Genomic DNA, 18681 nt, shown 5'->3' with positions numbered 1-18681 from the left:
TGATCTCCGTTCGTTATTCTATTTTTCGCTATTTTTTTAATTACGGTTTTAATTTTTATCAATAATGATTATTGATTTTTTTTCGAGGTCAGTTCGTTATATATAGACTATTTAAGATTATATTGACCGATATAAATATCCTCTTAATTGGACTCAAATCTACGGTGGGTTCCAAATCTATGGCTGATTCCTCACCTATGGTTAATGTGACGTCATGTCATCCCAAATCTATGATAGATTTTTTACAACCTAATCTATGGCAAGATTTGTAATTAATTTACCTAATCTATGGCGGATTTATGTTGTTTCCAAATCTATGGCAAATTTTGTGCAAATGGAACACAATGCAGTACTTTTTGACTAGTCTTTTTTTTTTTAAAGCAAGCGGAAATATCCGACTACAAGTTTGAATTTTTATATTGAATGATATTTATTACATCTTTTTTTATTTGATGACGATTTAAATCAAATTTGTATCTGGTAATTTTATCTTTCACTTTATAAACTGTGCCAGCCGTAGACAGTAAACTACTACTAAAACTTCTGTTCTAAAATACGCGGTACTGAAAAGCGGTGCCCTAATTTATCGCGGGCGTCGACCGGTACAGATGTTGTCCCTCTTCGGGTTAATAGGCCACATTTTTCCTTAAAACCTCCCGCAACTTGTTGTCAGGGAGATACTTTCATCTTGAATGGTGTTTAAATCTATGGGTTCCTCCATCGTTAGCTGCGGCAAAGATGTAAAAAGTCATATCACAAAAATACTGAACTTAGAGGAAAATCAATTTGGAAAGTCCATAATAACATGGCAAAATCAAATAACAAAACGCATCAAAAACGATGGACAAGAACTCGTCATATTTCTGACTTGGTACAGGCATTTTCAAATGTAGAAAATGGTGGATTAAACCTGTTTCTATAGCGCTAACCCCCTCACTTTAATGACAGTCTTATCAAATTCCGTGATATTTACATTGATACGTTTAAAAAAAAAATGGTCACAATAAATAAAATACTCAAAATATGGGTATATCAGTCATCATTGTATGACAATTTTAAAAGGAACAATTTAACAGAACAGAAAAAAACATCTACTATCTTAATTACGAACACATTGATTGATTTGAGTGTCTGACGTCAGAAAAATTTATACGTCAAATAAATTTGTCGTTCAATGTGCATACAAACAATTTAAAAATTTACATAGGCAATGTTAGCATACAGGGTTAAAAAATCAAAAGTATGTAAGAATAAATTTTAGAAATAGACCGAGATTTTAACTAGTTCAAAAGTTATATATAGTATTTATAAGAATCCAAAAAAAGTACAGAGTCACGTAATAAGAACAAAAGAAATACAAAAAGTCGCATATAATACAAAACAAACCACCAATAGATGAAGTCAATACAAACACATACTATGGCATTATTCAATTGTGACGTAATATGTTACTTTTTCCCCACATCTGCCATAGATTTGAAGAAAACAAAAATTTTCCATAGATTTGAGTTGTTTGGTGTTTGTTCCGTCGTATTTGCCAAAGATTGGGAATTTGCCATAGATTTGAAACCCACCATAGATTTGAGTCCGACATATTGACCGCGGACGAAATAAATACCTCTTTTTAAAATTGGAATATCGTTATAACAAATAAAAAAAAAATTATGCTGGTGTATCCCAAGATTTAAAAAAATGTTCAAAAATGAAATCAAGCAATCATGGGATAATAGAACAGCTGTTATTCTACTAACCGAGATAATAAGTTGGAGTTTGATATCTAATACAGTCACCTGTCTCTGTTTCAAGACACCAATCTTAAACACGTTGTCTTTTAAGAGGGTTAACAAGATGTATTACATGATATTCCGTCATTCAAATTGTTGTCAAGATTTTTATAGTTGTTTATACAACAATAATTTATAATCATTTGGGCAGTCATGACCAACTTTCCATCGTATAAAAAGGCAATGAGATGATAATGCCATTCAAGCTAAAATACAAGATGAAGACTTTTCTGTTCATATGTATTTTATCAGGTATGTTTGATAGAACAAAAATATAGTACATTGAACAAGAATTTTTTTCTGTTTTGCTAACAGCATGAATATAGAGAATTATTTTGCAATTTTCTTGATGAAATTTGTGAAATATTCAAAAACCTTTATTATATTGCAAGTACCATATTATATTTCCTTGTCGAATGTAAATAATAAATTTTATAAAGTAGGCACATGCAATGCAATTTGATAACATATGGGTGTGTATGTTCAAAAGATAGAAAACTAAAGGCAACAGTAGTATTTCAGTGTTCAAAAACAAAATATACAAAATATAATAAGTAACGTACTGACCAGGCGTTATGAGCTATGCTCATTGTTGAAGGTCATACAGTGACCCAAAGTTGTTAATGTCTGTGTCATTTTGGTCTCTTGTGGACAGTTTTCTCATTGGCAATCATACTCGATCGTCTTTTTTTTCTATTTGCATGTTTTATAATTGTTCTTCTTTATGTATCTAAATTCTGTTGACGCTTACGAACAACTTTTATTCAGTGAGTTGTGAGCTTCAATATTACAGCAGAACCCTGATTATCATTAACGTCGATTGTCTTAATCATTTATCATTGGTAACAAATTTTAATGTCTGTAAAGTAACAGTTTTAACATTGGCATTAAGTTTTGTTCGTGTGCATGTCACAAGCAAGGACCTCATCATTGGTAGTCTTTTGGCTCTTGCGTATGTACATGTAACAAGCAAGGAATATAGTCATTGGTTGTCTTTTATCTCTTGTGCAATTGCATTTTACAAGCAAGGTACCGAATCATTGGTTGTCTTTTGTCTCTTGTGCATGTGCTTGTCACCAGCAAGAAACCTTGTCACTGGTGGTCAATTGTCTCTTGTTCGTGTGCTTGTCACTAGCATGGAACCTTATGATAGGTTGTCATTTGTCTCTTGTGCATGTGCATGTCACAAGCAAAGGGCCAAATCATTAGTTGTCTTTTGTCTCTTGTTCCTATGTTTGTCACAAGCAAGGAACCTTGTCATTGGTTGGCATTTGTCTCTTGTTCGTGTGCTTATTACAAACAAGGAACCTTTGCATTGGGTTTCATTTGTCTCTTGCGCATGTGCTTGTCACAAGCAAGGAACATTGTCATAGGTTGTCATTTGTCTCTTTAGCATGTGCATTTCACAAGCAAGGAACTTTGTCATTGGTTGTCTTTTTTATCTTGTGCATGAACATGTCACAAGTGAGGAACCAAGTCATTGGTTTTCTTTTGTCTCTTGCGCATGTGCATGTAACAAACCAGGAAGCAAGTGATTGGCTGTCTTTTGTTTCTTGTGCATGTGCATGTTACCAGCAAAAGACCCAATCATTGGTTGTATTTTGTCTCTTGTTCGTGTTCTTGTCACACGCAAGAATTTTTGTCATTGGTTGTCTTTGTCTTTTTTTCGTGTGCTTGTCACAAGCAAAGAACCTTGTCATTGGTTGTCATTTGTCTCTTGTTCGTGTGCTTGTCACAAGCAAAGAACCTTGTCATTGGTTGTCATTTGTCTTTTTTTCGTGTGCTTGTCACAAGCAAAGAACCTTGTCATTGGTTGTCATTTGTCTCTTGTTCGTGTGCTTGTCACAAGCAAAGAACCTTGTCATTGGTTGTCATTTGTCTCTTGTTCGTGTGCTTGTCACAAGCAAAGAACCTTGTCATTGGTTGTCATTTGTCTCTTGTTCGTGTGCTTGTCACAAGCAAAGAACCTTACATTGGTTGTCATTTGTCTTTTTTTCGTGTGCTTGTCACAAGCAAAGAACCTTGTCATTGGTTGTCATTTGTCTCTTGTTCGTGTGCTTGTCACAGGCAAAGAACCTTGTCATTGGTTGTCATTTGTCTTTTTTTCGTGTGCTTGTCACAAGCAAAGAACCTTGTCATTGGTTGTCATTTGTCTTTTTTTCGTGTGCTTGTCACAAGCAAAGAACCTTGTCATTGGTTGTCATTTGTCTCTTGTTCGTGTGCTTGTCACAAGCAAAGAACCTTGTCATTGGTTGTCATTTGTCTCTTGTTCGTGTGCTTGTCACAGGCAAAGAACCTTGTCATTGGTTGTCATTTGTCTCTTGTTCGTGTGCTTGTCACAGGCAAAGAACCTTGTCATTGGTTGTCATTTGTCTCTTGTTCGTGTGCTTGTCACAAGCAAAGAACCTTGTCATTGGTTGTCATTTGTCTTTTTTTCGTGTGCTTGTCACAAGCAAAGAACCTTGTCATTGGTTGTCATTTGTCTCTTGTTCGTGTGCTTGTCACAAGCAAAGGACCTTGTCATTGGTTGTCATTTGTCTCTTGTTCGTGTGCTTGTCACAAGCAAAGAACCTTGTCATTGGTTGTCATTTGTCTCTTGTTCGTGTGCTTGTCACAGGCAAAGACCCTTGTCATTGGTTGTCATTTGTCCCTTGTTCGTGTGCTTGTCACAAGCAAAGAACCTTGTCATTGGTTGTCATTTGTCTTTTTTCGTGTGCTTGTCACAAGCAAAGAACCTTGTCATTGGTTGTCATTTGTCTCTTGTTCGTGTGCCTGTCACAGGCAAAGAACCTTGTCATTGGTTGTCATTTGTCTCTTGTTCATGTGCCTGTCACAAGCAAAGAACCTTGTCATTGGTTGTCATTTGTCTCTTGTTCGTGTGCTTGTCACAAGCAAAGAACCTTGTCATTGGTTGTCATTTGTCTCTTGTTCGTGTGCTTGTCACAGGCAAAGAACCTTGTCATTGGTTGTCATTTGTCTCTTGTTCGTGTGCTTGTCACAGGCAAAGAACCTTGTCATTGGTTGTCATTTGTCTTTTTTTCGTGTGCTTGTCACAAGCAAAGAACCTTGTCATTGGTTGTCATTTGTCTCTTGTTCGTGTGCTTGTCACAAGCAAAGAACCTTGTCATTGGTTGTCATTTGTCTCTTGTACGTGTGCTTGTCACACCGAAAAAAAACCTGTCATTGGTTGCTTTTCGTCTCTTTGAGAATTTTTGGTTGATGTAAGGTTTTTTGATAGTTTCTTATATTGCGATTGATCAAATATCCCCTAGTTTCGCTAAAAAAAATGAACCCAAATGTCTTTAATTAACAAACTACGTTCCTTTGATATGCATTGTCCTCGATGACAGTAAAGAATGATTTAAGCTATACAAACATAACCATTGTAATCCTGTAGAAAAATGTCTGTTATCAAGAACGTCATTTAAACTGTCGTTGTTTTATCTGATATAGTTATGGAAGAAATATCGATTTGCTTATTCATAATTTGCAGAAACCATTTTACATTTAAAAATACATTTTTGAATTGTTCGTCGTAATCACCTAGTCTATTTTTGTTGTTGTTGTAAATATCTACCTCTTTTGTCAAAGTGATATTTAATTTTTCTTTATTTGTTTTTTTTTTAAAGCTGTTTTTGCTGACCCTCGGGCCAAATTTCTCTCTAGAATTGTCAACGGGTTAGACGCTGAGCCTAACGAATTTCCATGGCAGGTATCGCTTCAATACTGGTCTGAGGCTAACTTGAGATTTAGTCATATTTGTGGTGCCGTAGTGATAAATGAAACCAAAATTTTAACAGCAGCTCATTGTGTTGAACATGAGTAAGTTTTTAGTGTTTAAACACAGTCACAATGATCTGGTATTGATATATTTTATGGTTCATTTATAACCATTTAGTTTCAAGTTTTGAATTGATATGTCTAAATTTGAAAGACGATCAGTGACAGTGAAACAGCTGTTAATCTAAGTAATTCATATGTATAACGTGGCAGTACCCAAAATAGCACCTATATGTAGAAAAAATACCAGAGGAAGTTTCCTAAGATACTAAACAGTTTGTGTTTAATTTTATGATTTGACATTATGCAAGTCTTTCAACAAAGTTATATATATCTAAACATACATAAAACGTTTACAGATAGAGTATCCACTGGAAGAGTAAGATCGACAAAAACAACAAATAATTAACTTTTAACTATGAGCATTTAACATATGTTACATACATACACTTCTTTAAAATTGAAAAGAAAAAAAGAAATTGTGTCAAATTGTTCTTAGTATTCTGAGAAATGAAACAAACCAGAAGTTATTCAATTTTTACGGATGTAAGTTTAAGCATGAGTGCAATTTGGGTCTTCTTCATTAAAGAATCATGGATCGTTTACAGGTGGGTTCTAAATAAAATTGAGAATTGAAATGGGGAATGTGTCAAAGAGACAACAACCCGACCAAATGAAAAAAACAACAGCAGAAGTTTACCAACAGGTCTTCAATGTAGCGAGAAATTCCCGCACCCGGAGGCGTCCTTCAGCTGGCCCCTAAACAAATATATACTAGTTCAGTGATAATGAACGCCATACTAATTTCCAAATTGTACACAAGAAACTAAAATTAAAATAATACAAGACTAACAAAGGCCAAAGGCTCCTGACTTGGGACAGGCGCAAAAATGCGGCGGGGTTAAACATGTTTATGAGATCTCAACCCTCCCCTATACCTCTAGCCAATGTAAAAAAGTAAACACATAACAATACGCACATTAAAATTCAGTTCAACAGAATTCCGAGTCTAATGTCAGGAGATGTAACCAAAGAAAAGAAACAAAATGACAATAATATATAAATAACAACCGACTACTAGCAGTTAACTGACATGCCAGCTAAACAATTTTTCTATGGTTCAATACATATTCAAAGTAAATTTGTGGATCTGTATAGAGAATAAAGATATATCTGCAAATGAAAACTTAGTCTGTATCATAAATATACGTATATAAATACTATAATAGGTATACAACTCGTCTAAACATCAACTCAACAATGTTAGATCTGTAAATTTGCTTTCGCAAATTTTTGGTTCTTCCCTCGACGGGATTCGAACCCATGCTACTGTGATATCGTGACACCAAATCGCCTGCACTGCAGCTATAATAGGTACAGTTCTGATCGGAAAACATCATGTTAAATGCATAAAAGTGTATCTTACGCTTAATGTCCAACTTAAGGTTGATTATTATGAATATCAAATAAATCGTTTATAGGTAAAACATTGCTCACGATAGAGTCCTTTATAAAATGAAAAACATAAAATAAGATTTGAACCTAAATAACATGAAGGATATTCAGCTTTAGACGATTATTTATTTTCCGTTGAAGCATTTTCAATACAGCGTATCAAATTTATCTGATTCTATGCTTTGATCATCAAAATGGGACAAGGGTTATGAAAGACTTCAAGTTTATTCATTAGTTATAAGCACTGAAACTTAGGAATGAATAAATTATCTTAAGACTGTGGGGGTTGACTTGTGAGCTGTCAAGCATGTTTTGGATATTCTATAATATAACAAATCTTACATGCTGTTACTTACATTTAATAAGTTTGAATATTTTGACACGTTTTGTTGAAGATTTCCAAAAAAGATATAACTATACAAAAGTGACCAAAAAAAAGCGAATGTTAGCAACTATCGGTTACCGTACAGTCTTTAAACAATGAGCAAAAGCGATACCATATAGAAATCTAAAAACACAATGCATGCCCCGTCATGACAAAACGGGATATAATTCAAAAGTTAACCCAACGTTGTGATATATGCTAAAACAATAAACATTTTTTTTTTAAAACAGGAGAGCAATCGGCGGCAAAATTGCAGGCTTCCGATTTTCGACAGGCAAATTTTTTTTTATCTTGTTTGTATACCTTATTGGTTACCTCAGTTTTTTTAACTTTTCTTTACAAGAACTGAAATACATGATCTGGATTTTTTGTCACTTTGCAGTTCAACAGTTTCAAAATACGAAATTGTTGCTGGTGAACATAATCTAAATATACCGAGTGGAAATGAACAACGTAGGCAACTCAGCAAGATAACGACGGTAAGTTATCATTTCATAAGAATCATTCTTTTAAATGTAACTGGCGTCACTTTGAAATCAAAATATCAATTCGAAATTCATCAAATGTGCTTTAACGCCTATCTAATTTTAGCAACCATATCACTTTATGATTTGTTTTAATAACTCAATCAGCATAAATTGCATATAATTTGTAGCATAGTGAATACACAAGCAGCGGCGGATACAACAACGACATTGCAGTGCTGACACTTTCCAGTAGTTTGACGCTTACTGGCGAAATAGTGAAAGCAGCTACACTTCCTTTATCGACGCAAACTTTTACCGGGAGGAACTGTACAATTTCCGGATGGGGACGAACAGTTGCGAATGGAGGTATGTATATTTTCTTCCATTAAGCGATTTACGTATTTATTTCAAAAAATATTCTTGTATTGAAAAAATTGTGTAAATTAATTAGAATTATCAATATAGAAGTATGTTCTCCATGTTGATCACCAATCTCTCATTCTTGTTGCTCGTTTTGTGCAAACTTGTCATGCGCAAAATCTGTACGTTATTATATGTAAAAATATCTTTCTTTGTACCATTAACTCGCTTTTATAAGAAATAAAGAATCTTGATCTTGAATCTTGATGGTTATCCCGAGGAAAAACATAAGAAATGCAGAATTCCGGTGAAAATGGTGTCCGTTCTCGCATCACGATATATTTATACAGCTCAATCTCTAATTCAATGGTCTCCTGTTGCTATATCTCATATTGTTCTGCGTAAAAGCCGTTCATTGTTTTGTTCATAAATCAGGCCATTAGCTTTTCTCGTTTAAATTGTTATATATTGGTCGTGTCGCTGACTATGAAACATGCGTTTTGCTCATTATTGAAGGCCGTTTTGGTGACCTAATATTGTTTACTTCTATTTCATTTGGTTGATGTTAGTCGCATTGGCAATACTATCATATCTTCTTATTTTATATTTGACCTTTCATAGTTTTAACCTTTCTTTTTCAGCATTACCAGATGTTCTGCAAAAAGCATCCACGAAAGTAATTTCACACAGTGACTGTCGTAGTAGTTTAGGTCTAATTGGATTACTGTACCTGAACTCTGCGGCTCACATCTGTATATATTCAGGAATAAATTCAGCTTGTAACGTATGTCACTTTATAAATTATTCTTGTATGCAGCTATCATGGCTATAATAAGAACCTTTTTTTTAAATTTGCTATTTTATATCATGATCTTATTATTCAATCATTCGTTTTTATCACGGTCAAATACTTTTAACACGTTCAACATAAGTTATAATATATCAAATATGTAAATTTGTATTCATGTTTCTGACAATATGATCTGTTACAGTTCCATCTTCATGCCTAATATATCAGGCAGCACTCCTTTTGCGCCAATTGCTGTTTTTCAGGGGTATCATTTGCGCCAATTATTTTTATCCCAAATGTATCAATTGCGCCAATATTCGGAACTCATTTGCGCCAATTTACCTGTACCCATATCTATCATAATTAACAATAATTTATTATATATGTTCCAAACCGTATGAGTATTTGGAACGTACGCGTCCGGTCTGGACCGTATGTGTACTTTAACAAAAATATCGGAAGTAAACATAATGTGGGAGGTCAATTGTTTTAGAAAATTAAGCAACTTTACAAAAAAAAAATAACAGGTATGGTCAGCTCGTACTGGTCCGTATGTGTATGGTTGGACCGTACGCGTATGGTCGGACCGTACGAGTATAAGTATACAGTCAGAACCGTATGCGTACGGTCCAAATACTCATATGGTCTGGAACATATATATTTATTCTTATTTTTGACTTAAAAAGTATCATATGTTTGGAGATATTTCACAATGAAGATGAGCATCTGGAGAGAAATGACTTACAATGCATTATACAGGCAATGCACAGAGAGATAATAAAACGTATTGCATTGCTGAATATTTAATAAAGATATGCCAATAGAGAAGAAAATAGAAACTTTTGCTGGTTATGTTTTAGCCACATATATTGATGCATGATACAGTGATTTGTTCCCACCATGCATATGGGCTTTATAATAATTAGAATTATTATGAACTGTTTTATGCATTTCATCCTTCAATTTTTGTGTTTTTTTACAATTATGTGACTTTACAAGCTACTACATATTTAACTTGGTATTAACATATCTACTTTTTACACGAAGCAGCAGTAAGAAGAAGATATGTTTCAAAAAAGGAAACATTTGCCGTGAAAACGGCTGATACCAAATTCGAATAAAGGATTAGGATTCCCGAAGTATTATTTCTCCTACTTGGCGCAATCGTATGTTTTACTTTTGGCGCAAATGAAAGCATGTAATTTTAAAACATGTGGCGCAAACGTAGCATTTGAAAAAAAATGTTGTGGCGCAAAAGGACGCATTTTTGGCGCAAACGGATCTCTCCCATATATCATGTACTGTATTACGACACTAGATTAAAACTGACGAAAAAAGGTAACACCTGGCCACAGATTATAATTAGTAGAGCCTAAGGTGGTCAAGTGGTCTAGTGCATCGGGCACAGAGCAAGCCGATTTGGTGCCACAAACAAAACAAATTGCGAAAGCAAATTTACAGATCTAAAATTGAGAATGGAAATGGGGAATGTGTCAAAGAGACAACAACCCGACCAAATAAAAAACAACAGCAGAAGGTCACCAACAGGTCTTCAATGTAGCAAGAAATTCCCGCACCCGGAGGCGTCCTTCAGCTGGCCCCTAAACAAATATATACTACTTCAGTGATAATGAACGCCATACTAATTTCCAAATTGTACACAAGAAACTAATATAAAAATAATACAAGACTAACAAAGGCCAGAGGCTCCTGACTTGGGACAGGCGCAAAAATGCGGCGGGGTTAAACCACGTTTGTGAGATCTCAACCCTCCCCCTATACCTCTAACCAATGTAGAAAAATAAACGCATAACAATACGCACATTAAAATTCAGTTCAAGAGAAGTCCGAGTCTGATGTCAGAAGATGTAACTAAAGAAAATAAACAAAATGACAATAATACATAAATAACAACAGACTACTAGCAGTTAACTGACATGCCAGCTCCAGACTTCAATTAAACTGACTGAAAGATTATGATTTCATCATATGAACATCAGGCACAATCCTTCCCGTTAGGGGTTTAGTATCATACCATCATAACATATATGAGAAGAACATAACCCGTGTCATGCCAACAACTGTTCATTTGTTTGACGACGAATTATAATTGGTGTATGATTGCCGTATTAAACGAATTATTTGGCAAATTAAATTCTGAAATTGATATACAGCACTGCTATCATTAGGGAATTGTGAGTAAGTACACACGGAACAAATATTATTTCTAGTTTATCATGCACAATGACGATCACAAAAACGCTTGAGAGCAGACATATTCTTCTATCTGGTAAACGACGTCACAAAGGCGAACACGAAAAGATCCCCTGGAACTAAATGGTCGTTCCCTAAACGAAGACCAAATTGTATTTCATAGGTTGAAAATATCGACGTTAACATTTCACTGTTTCAAATTATTTACCTATAAATTGATGTATGGCCATTTATAACCATCTATACTAGTAGATTGACTACTTGTTGTTAAAACCCTTTCATTCTACCTTTTTATATTTTATGATCTATTTAATTTTTAAAGGGTGATTCAGGAGGACCTCTTGTTTGTGATATAGATGGAACTTGGACACTAGCAGGTGTGACGTCATGGGGATTAGCAGATTGTCCAGTTGGCTCTCCGTCTGTATACGCTAGAGTCAGCAGCTATATTGATTTCATAAACGAATAAAACATGCAATAAATGTAATTCGTGACACATAAAACCAATACTTAAGTAATCAATCAATTGTCTTATTCAACTAATAAAATTACATGAATAAATTATTTGCAATACATTGTATGTGCTTTTTCAACTTTTGTTATAGCCTGATTTACATTGTTCTTATGCTACATGTATTATCCGATGAATGACATCATCCGGTTTTGGTCAGTAATCACGCCATGCTAGCAATCTTTATCACTGTAGACACGAATACTCAGTTTACTGTTTACAACAACAAAAACCTATATTACCCCCTTGCCTATAAGTTACTGTGAGAAATAATGAGAAACACATTTATGTTGTGTTCTACTGGTTAAACTTCATCAAACATTGTTGAACTATGCACACATGTTTATGTGCCTGTTTCATGCACGGAACCTGTAGTCTTTTGAAGCTGTCTGTCATATATGAGAGGTACGAAAGATACAGTACAGTCAAACTCATAAATCTAAAACAAACTGACAACGCCTTGGCTAAAAATGAAAAAGTCTCTACGTAGGTTTTTTTCACAAAAGGTCTATATGTCTATCCATAGTGTCACCCATCTGCGTTTTTGATAAAGGAGTAGGTTCGGTAAGGACCGATTTTGGCCTCAAATTTCAGGTTCTTCTGACGAAAGATTTTGACCACTTTTTAAACACTTAAGTGTCTATTTCATTAGAATCAATTAGTTTATGTGTAAAATTTTAACTAATTTAGTCATTATAACCGATCCGATTCAAGCTCAAATAAAAAAAATCTACCAAATATTCCGAAAAATGTCACTTTTCAGATGGTTTTTGTTAAAAATGAAAGTGGCCGCATCCGTGTTCATCCTCAAACTTTAAATATGATATGTATTATCATCAAATACAACTAACATTTCAATATTAAGGATGAACACGAATGCGGTCAATTTCGTTTCACACGAAAAACATAAGGTAGTCATGAGGCAGCTTTATACAACCCCAGAGGTCAACCCCTCTTTGAACAATGAACAACTTCTGTCATTTATTTTGCTAAAAAAAATCTCTTAGATGGCCAATGACCCGCAAATTTTATTTTAATTTTTTAAAATAAAGACATCAAGCTCTACAGTATGAAATTATGAGCCACTTCTGTCTTTTATTTTGCTCTGAAAATTCAATTAAAGAGATTTTATGTCTGTTTTTCCTATGTTTAGCCTATTTGCACTCATTTTCAGAGGTAAAAAAATCTCTTGGATGGACGGTGACCCCCAAATTTTATTTCAATTTTATAAAATAGAGACATCAAGCTATACAGTATGATATAATGAGCCACTTCTGTCATTTATTTTGCTCTGAAAATTCAATCAAAGAGATTTTATGTCTGTTTTTCCTATGTTTAGCCTATTTGCACTCATTTCCAGAGGTCAAAAAATCTCTTGGATGGACGGTGACCCCAAAATTTTATTTCAATTTTATAAAATGGAGACATCAAGCTATACAGTATGAAAAAATGAGCAACTTCTGTCATTTATTTTGCTCTGAAAATTCAATCAAAGAGATTTTATGTCTGTTTTTCCTATGTTTAGCCTATTTGCACTCATTTTCAGAGGTCAACAAATCTCGTGGATGGACGATGACCCCCAAATTTTATTTCAATTTTATAAAATAGAGACATCAAGCTATACAGTATGATATAATGAGCCACTTCTGTCATTTATTTTGCTCTGAAAATTCAATCAAAGAGATTATATGTCTGTTTTTCCTATGTTTAGCCTATTTGCACTCATTTTCGGAGGTCAAAAAATCTCTTGGATTGACGGTGACCCCAAAATTTTATTTCTGTTTTTCCTATGTTTAGCCTATTTGCACTCATTTTCGGAGGTCAAAAAATCTCTTGGATTGACGGTGACCCCAAAATTTTATTTCAATTTTATAAAATGTAGACATCAAGCTATACAGTATGAAAAAATGAGCAACTTCTGTCGTTTATTTTGCTCTGAAAATTCAATCAAAGAGATTTTATGTCTGTTTTTCCTATGTTTAGCATATTTGCACTCATTTTCAGAGGTCAACAAATCTCGTGGATGGACGGTGACCCCAAAATTTTATTTATTTCAATTTTATAAAATAGAGACATCAAGCTATACAGTATGAAATAATGAGCCACTTCTGTCATTAATTTTGCTCTAAAAATTCAATCAAAGAGATTTTATGTCTGTTTTTCCTATATTTAGCCTATTTGCACTCATTTTCAGAGGTCAAAAAATCTCTTGGATGGACGGTGACCCCCAAATTTTATTTCAATTTTATAAAATAGAGACATCAAGCTATACAGTATGAAAAATGAGCCACTTCTGTCGTTTATTTTGCTCTAAAAATTCAATCAAAGAGATTATAGGTCTGTTTTTCCTATATTTAGCCTATTTGCACTCATTTTCAGAGGTCAAAAATCTCTTGGATGGCCGGTGACCCCAAAATTTTATTTCAATTTTGTAAAAAATAGACATCAAGCTTTACAGTATGAAAAAATGAGCCACTTCTGTCATTTATTTTGCTTTGAAAATTCAATCAAAGTGTATTTGTGTCCATTTTCCCTATAATTCCCTATAACCTATTTGCACTCATTTTCAGAGGTCAAAATATCTCTTAGATGGCCGGTGACCCACATTTCTTTATGCATTTTTTCATTTACAATGCTTCAAAGTTAAATTTCACAAAGTATAAGAAAATTCTGTCGATTTTTTTCTATACCCCTGAACTACCTTAATGGTGCTAGTACCAGAGATATGTTCATTGTATTGTCCAAAACAGCCCATATTTATGTAGCAGAAGCATTCTACTGTCCAATCAAAAACTAAAAGTTTTCGTTTTAATAATTTTGTAAAACTGCTATATTTTGGGGCCAAAAAAGTATCTTACTTGACCTACTCCTTTTTGTTTAAAAATTATTCGGAGTAACACTAAGCATCAAGTTTTATCTAGTTTTAAAATAAGATCATCAATATATAGTTCAACATTCTTTCATTGTCAATCCAGTCCTAAATTGACCCATATATCTGTAATGAAGAGTTTGACGACGGTCTCAATAGCTGTTTATAATTATTTACAAGATGAGCAATTCAAGTTTATATGAGCCTGTGGGTTTACTGCTTCGACAAAGACTATAAAAAGGAAGATGTGGTATGATTTCCAATGAGACATCTCTCCACAAGAGACCAGAATGACACAGAAATTAACAACTATAGGTCACCTTAAGACCTTCAACCTTTGCGTACAGCCAATCACGAGAAAACGTTTTGATGATTGGCTTCAGACACTGCTAGTCAAGTATGGTAAAACCACTGTGGCCATTGAACAGAAAAAAAAATTGTCAACCGTTGTATGTTATAATATTTCTTTTTCATGCTGCGCCCTGGTGAATAAATTTGAGAATGGAAATGGGGAATATGTCAAAGAGACAACAACCCGACCATAGAAAAAACAACAACAGAAGGTCACCAACAGGTCTTCAATGTAGCGAGAAATTTCCGCACCCGGAAGCGTCCTTCAGCTGGCCCCTAAACAAATATTTACTTGTTCAGTGATAATGAACGCCATACTAATTTAAAAATTGTACACAAGAAACTGAAATTAAAATAATACTAACAAAGGCCAGAGGCTCCTGACTTGGGACAGGCGCAAAAAAGCGGCGGGGTTAAACATGTTTATGAGATCTCAACCCTCCCCTATACCTCTAGCCAATGTAAGAAAGTAAACGCATAACAATACACACATTAAAATTCAGTTCAACAGAATTCCGAGTCTTATGTCAGGAGATGTAACCAAAGAAAAGAAACAAAATGACAATAATATATAAATAACAACCGACTACTAGCAGTTAACTGACATGCCAGCTCCATACTTCAATTAAACTGATTGAAAGATTATGATTTCCTCATATGAATATCAGGGACAATCCTTCCCGTTAGGGGTTAGTAGTCTGCATATTGAACTATATTTACGAATGATGTCCTTATACCGATGATAAAACTTAGTAAATGGTTTGACTAGTTTGTGATATCGACAACCCTGGTGTCATAATTTTTCAGTAATACATAAATTTCTCTCGCTTATAAAATCTAATACGTTGTTACAAACACGAACGAATCGTACAAGTTGAGATATATAAACACCGTAAGATGGTGACAAGGGAACGTCACCATCTACAAATGAATAATTAACGAAATTTTAGTATTAAGCTTTCCGTTAGTGATATAGATATCAAGATCGAGGAAAGGGCTGTTATCATTGTTTGTATTAGCTTTATTTGAAGTAAGTTCAACAGAATAAATTTCTTTAGTATACATACTGAAGTCGTCATTATTGAGAGCCAAAATATCATCCAAATATCTCAAAGTATTTTTAAATTTGTTTATTAGATGTTGTTTCGATGGGTCTTTGCTGATATTTGTCATAAATTGTAACTTATAGTAATACAAAAACAGGTTCGCAATAAGTGGTGCAAAGTTATTCCCCATTGGAACTCTAATAACTTGACGATAGACGGAATCTTCAAAGCGAACAAAAATGTTATCTAGTAAAAATTCAAGGGCAGATATAGTATCAAAGCATGTCCAATTGACATAAGTTTTTTTTTTATTGCTACTAAAAAAATGACCTAAATGAGTTTGAACATTTTCATGCCTATTTAATTTGGTGTGTGAATTGAATTAACCTTAATTGGTAGACACTTTTAAATATTCATCTTTTCTGAGAGCCATCATGTTATGTTAACATAACTTTGTCAAGTCTGATAGAAGTAAGCGATACGGTGCTCCAGTTACCAATCACATTGTACATTTTTGATTGATTATTACATATTTACACGTAGTTCTGATGTTGAAATTTGTTACCTTTTCCTGTCGCAATGATTTTTTTTTCAAAAAGATTTTAATCTTATAACTTCCTAGTGAGTTTTTTTATACCTAACAGCAGTTCGTTCAATAAATGAAAGGTCCTGACTAAATAACGTCCTTTTCACATTTACCGCCGTTTCGGAATTTGTCAGTATCTAAATACTGAGTAAAGTAATACTTCCTTTAGCTTCCAACATATTTCGTCCTTATTACATGTTAGAAATAAGTTCATAAATTGACGTGGTGTATTTATCGATTGAAAAGCAATTATCGGTTTTAAGAAAGTCCGTAATTAAACATGAAATACGATTTATAATGGTATAGTTAGTTAATTTATTAGTTTGAGGGCGACATTAGTTCCTGTATTTACCTTAAAATGAATCTATTCCAACCATAAAACGTGACAAGAATAGCAGATGGAAGCACAAACAAATCTTTTCTAAATCATACTAATAAGGAGATGTGTTATGATTGTTGGTGAAAAGCTGTAAGACATAAAACTATATAACTTATAATTACTCTGCAGACTCAGTTCTAGGCGGAATTATTACTACTTACTAAGGCCTCTAAAAGCTGACACTTCTATAAAGAACCAATTTAGAAAAATCTGCTAATTTTCATATTTTTCAATCATGTTATTATTTAATTGCATCGTATGATATATATTGATTGAGAATGCGATAATCAAAATTCTGCTTTATTCATCGACAACAAAGACATTTGTATCTCTTACAAAAATATAAGAAAACTAAAAAAAGAAAAAGATATTAACTTTTAAAGACAACACGTCTATCACTTCCTGCAAGTTTCTGTTCATCAGATTAATTAGATGTTCTAAATAAACTCATCATAGATACCAGCATTAAAATAAACTCATCATAGATACCAGCATTAAAATAAACTCATCATAGATACCAGCATTAAAAAAAACTCATCATAGATACCAGCATTAAAATAAACTCATCATAGATACCAGCATAAAAATGAACGCATCATAGATACCAGCATTGAAATAAACTCATCATAGATACCAGCATTAAAATAAACTCATCATAGATACCAGCATTAAACTTAAGAGATAACTGTATTGTATTTGAAGCTTTAAGGACGTCCATCGGTAGTTTTACTGTCGCAAATTTAGTTTACCTGGCGACGCGGAGCGGAGACAGGTAAACGGGTATTTGCGACAGTAAAACTACCGATGGACGTCCGCAAAGCTTCAAATACAATACAGTTATCTCTATTCTAATACAAAACAAGTTCATTATTAAATATCAATCATTATTTCAGTGTAAAATCTTCATTAAAGAAAATTCCGCGAAATAATGTTATCTTCTTTGGTCCCTACACTAGGTAACGTCATAGTTATGCTTCCGGCGTCAAACATAAACACCGGGCGTTTTATGGCTTCTGTGCCGCTTCAACATGTAATAAAATTTTATAAAAAGAAGATTTTTAGGCGCAACAAGTGAGTTTTTTTGTTTATTATTGAAGAAATAGCATGTCAATACATTCCGAAATTAAAACTGTCGGCTTCCTTAGTTACAGACAAGGAGATAGAGAATTTTACGCTTGCTGTCATCCAATCAGAACAATTGTTACAAAATAATTGCATTAGAATTTTATATTTACGCAAGATGCGCGTTTCGTTTACAAAAGACTCATTAGTGGGACTCGAATCAAAAACATTTTAAAAGGCCAAATAAAGTACGAAGTAGAGGAGCATTGAGGACCAAACGTTCCTAATAGATTTGCCAAATACAGCTAACTAAAGGTAATCTATTCCTAAGATAAAAAAAAAAAATCTTAGTTTTTTTCAAAAATTCAAAGTTTTGTTCAGTAAACAGTTAATTTATAATTATGAATAATCAATGATAACTCAAGTCAATCGTTCTGATCCTCGGCATCAACTATCGTGATGTTACAATAGGAAATAGGTTTAGGTGTTTAAAAGATTCTTATTCAACTTTCCTTTCTCCAATGGTGGTGTTTTATTGGCTCCATCGTGTATTTCTACATTTCAATTATTACTTGTATAACGGTGATGAAGGTTAGTGTAGCAACATTTGTATCCTAGGATAGGAAAATATGGTGAATGTTT

At 33.8% G+C, this 18681-nt stretch overlaps 1 protein-coding gene across 1 annotated transcript; it reads left to right on the top strand.

Moving 5' to 3' along the window:
- Positions 1–1990: 1990 nt before the first annotated feature.
- On the top strand, positions 1991–11828 carry LOC134714300 (elastase-1-like). Its single transcript, XM_063575537.1, has 6 exons — positions 1991–2036; positions 5414–5606; positions 7787–7883; positions 8060–8237; positions 8873–9015; positions 11558–11828. Exons 1-6 carry the CDS (start codon positions 2003–2005, stop codon positions 11702–11704), a joined length of 792 nt encoding a protein of 263 aa, XP_063431607.1. The 5' UTR covers positions 1991–2002; the 3' UTR covers positions 11705–11828.
- Positions 11829–18681: the final 6853 nt, after the last annotated feature.

The sequence above is a fragment of the Mytilus trossulus genome, chromosome 4, assembly GCF_036588685.1.
Source record: "Mytilus trossulus isolate FHL-02 chromosome 4, PNRI_Mtr1.1.1.hap1, whole genome shotgun sequence".
NCBI lineage: Eukaryota > Metazoa > Mollusca > Bivalvia > Mytilida > Mytilidae > Mytilus > Mytilus trossulus.
Note: the sequence above shows the minus strand (reverse complement) of the source record. Positions and strands in the feature narration are given on the sequence as shown.

Coding starts and splice junctions, on each gene's coding strand:
- LOC134714300 (XM_063575537.1), top strand. CDS start 2,003: ATGAAGACTTTTCTGTTCATATGTATTTTATCAG. Junction 5,607..7,786: donor GCTCATTGTGTTGAACATGA/GTAAGTTTTTAG, acceptor GTCACTTTGCAG/TTCAACAGTTTCAAAATACG. Junction 7,884..8,059: donor AACTCAGCAAGATAACGACG/GTAAGTTATCAT, acceptor TATAATTTGTAG/CATAGTGAATACACAAGCAG.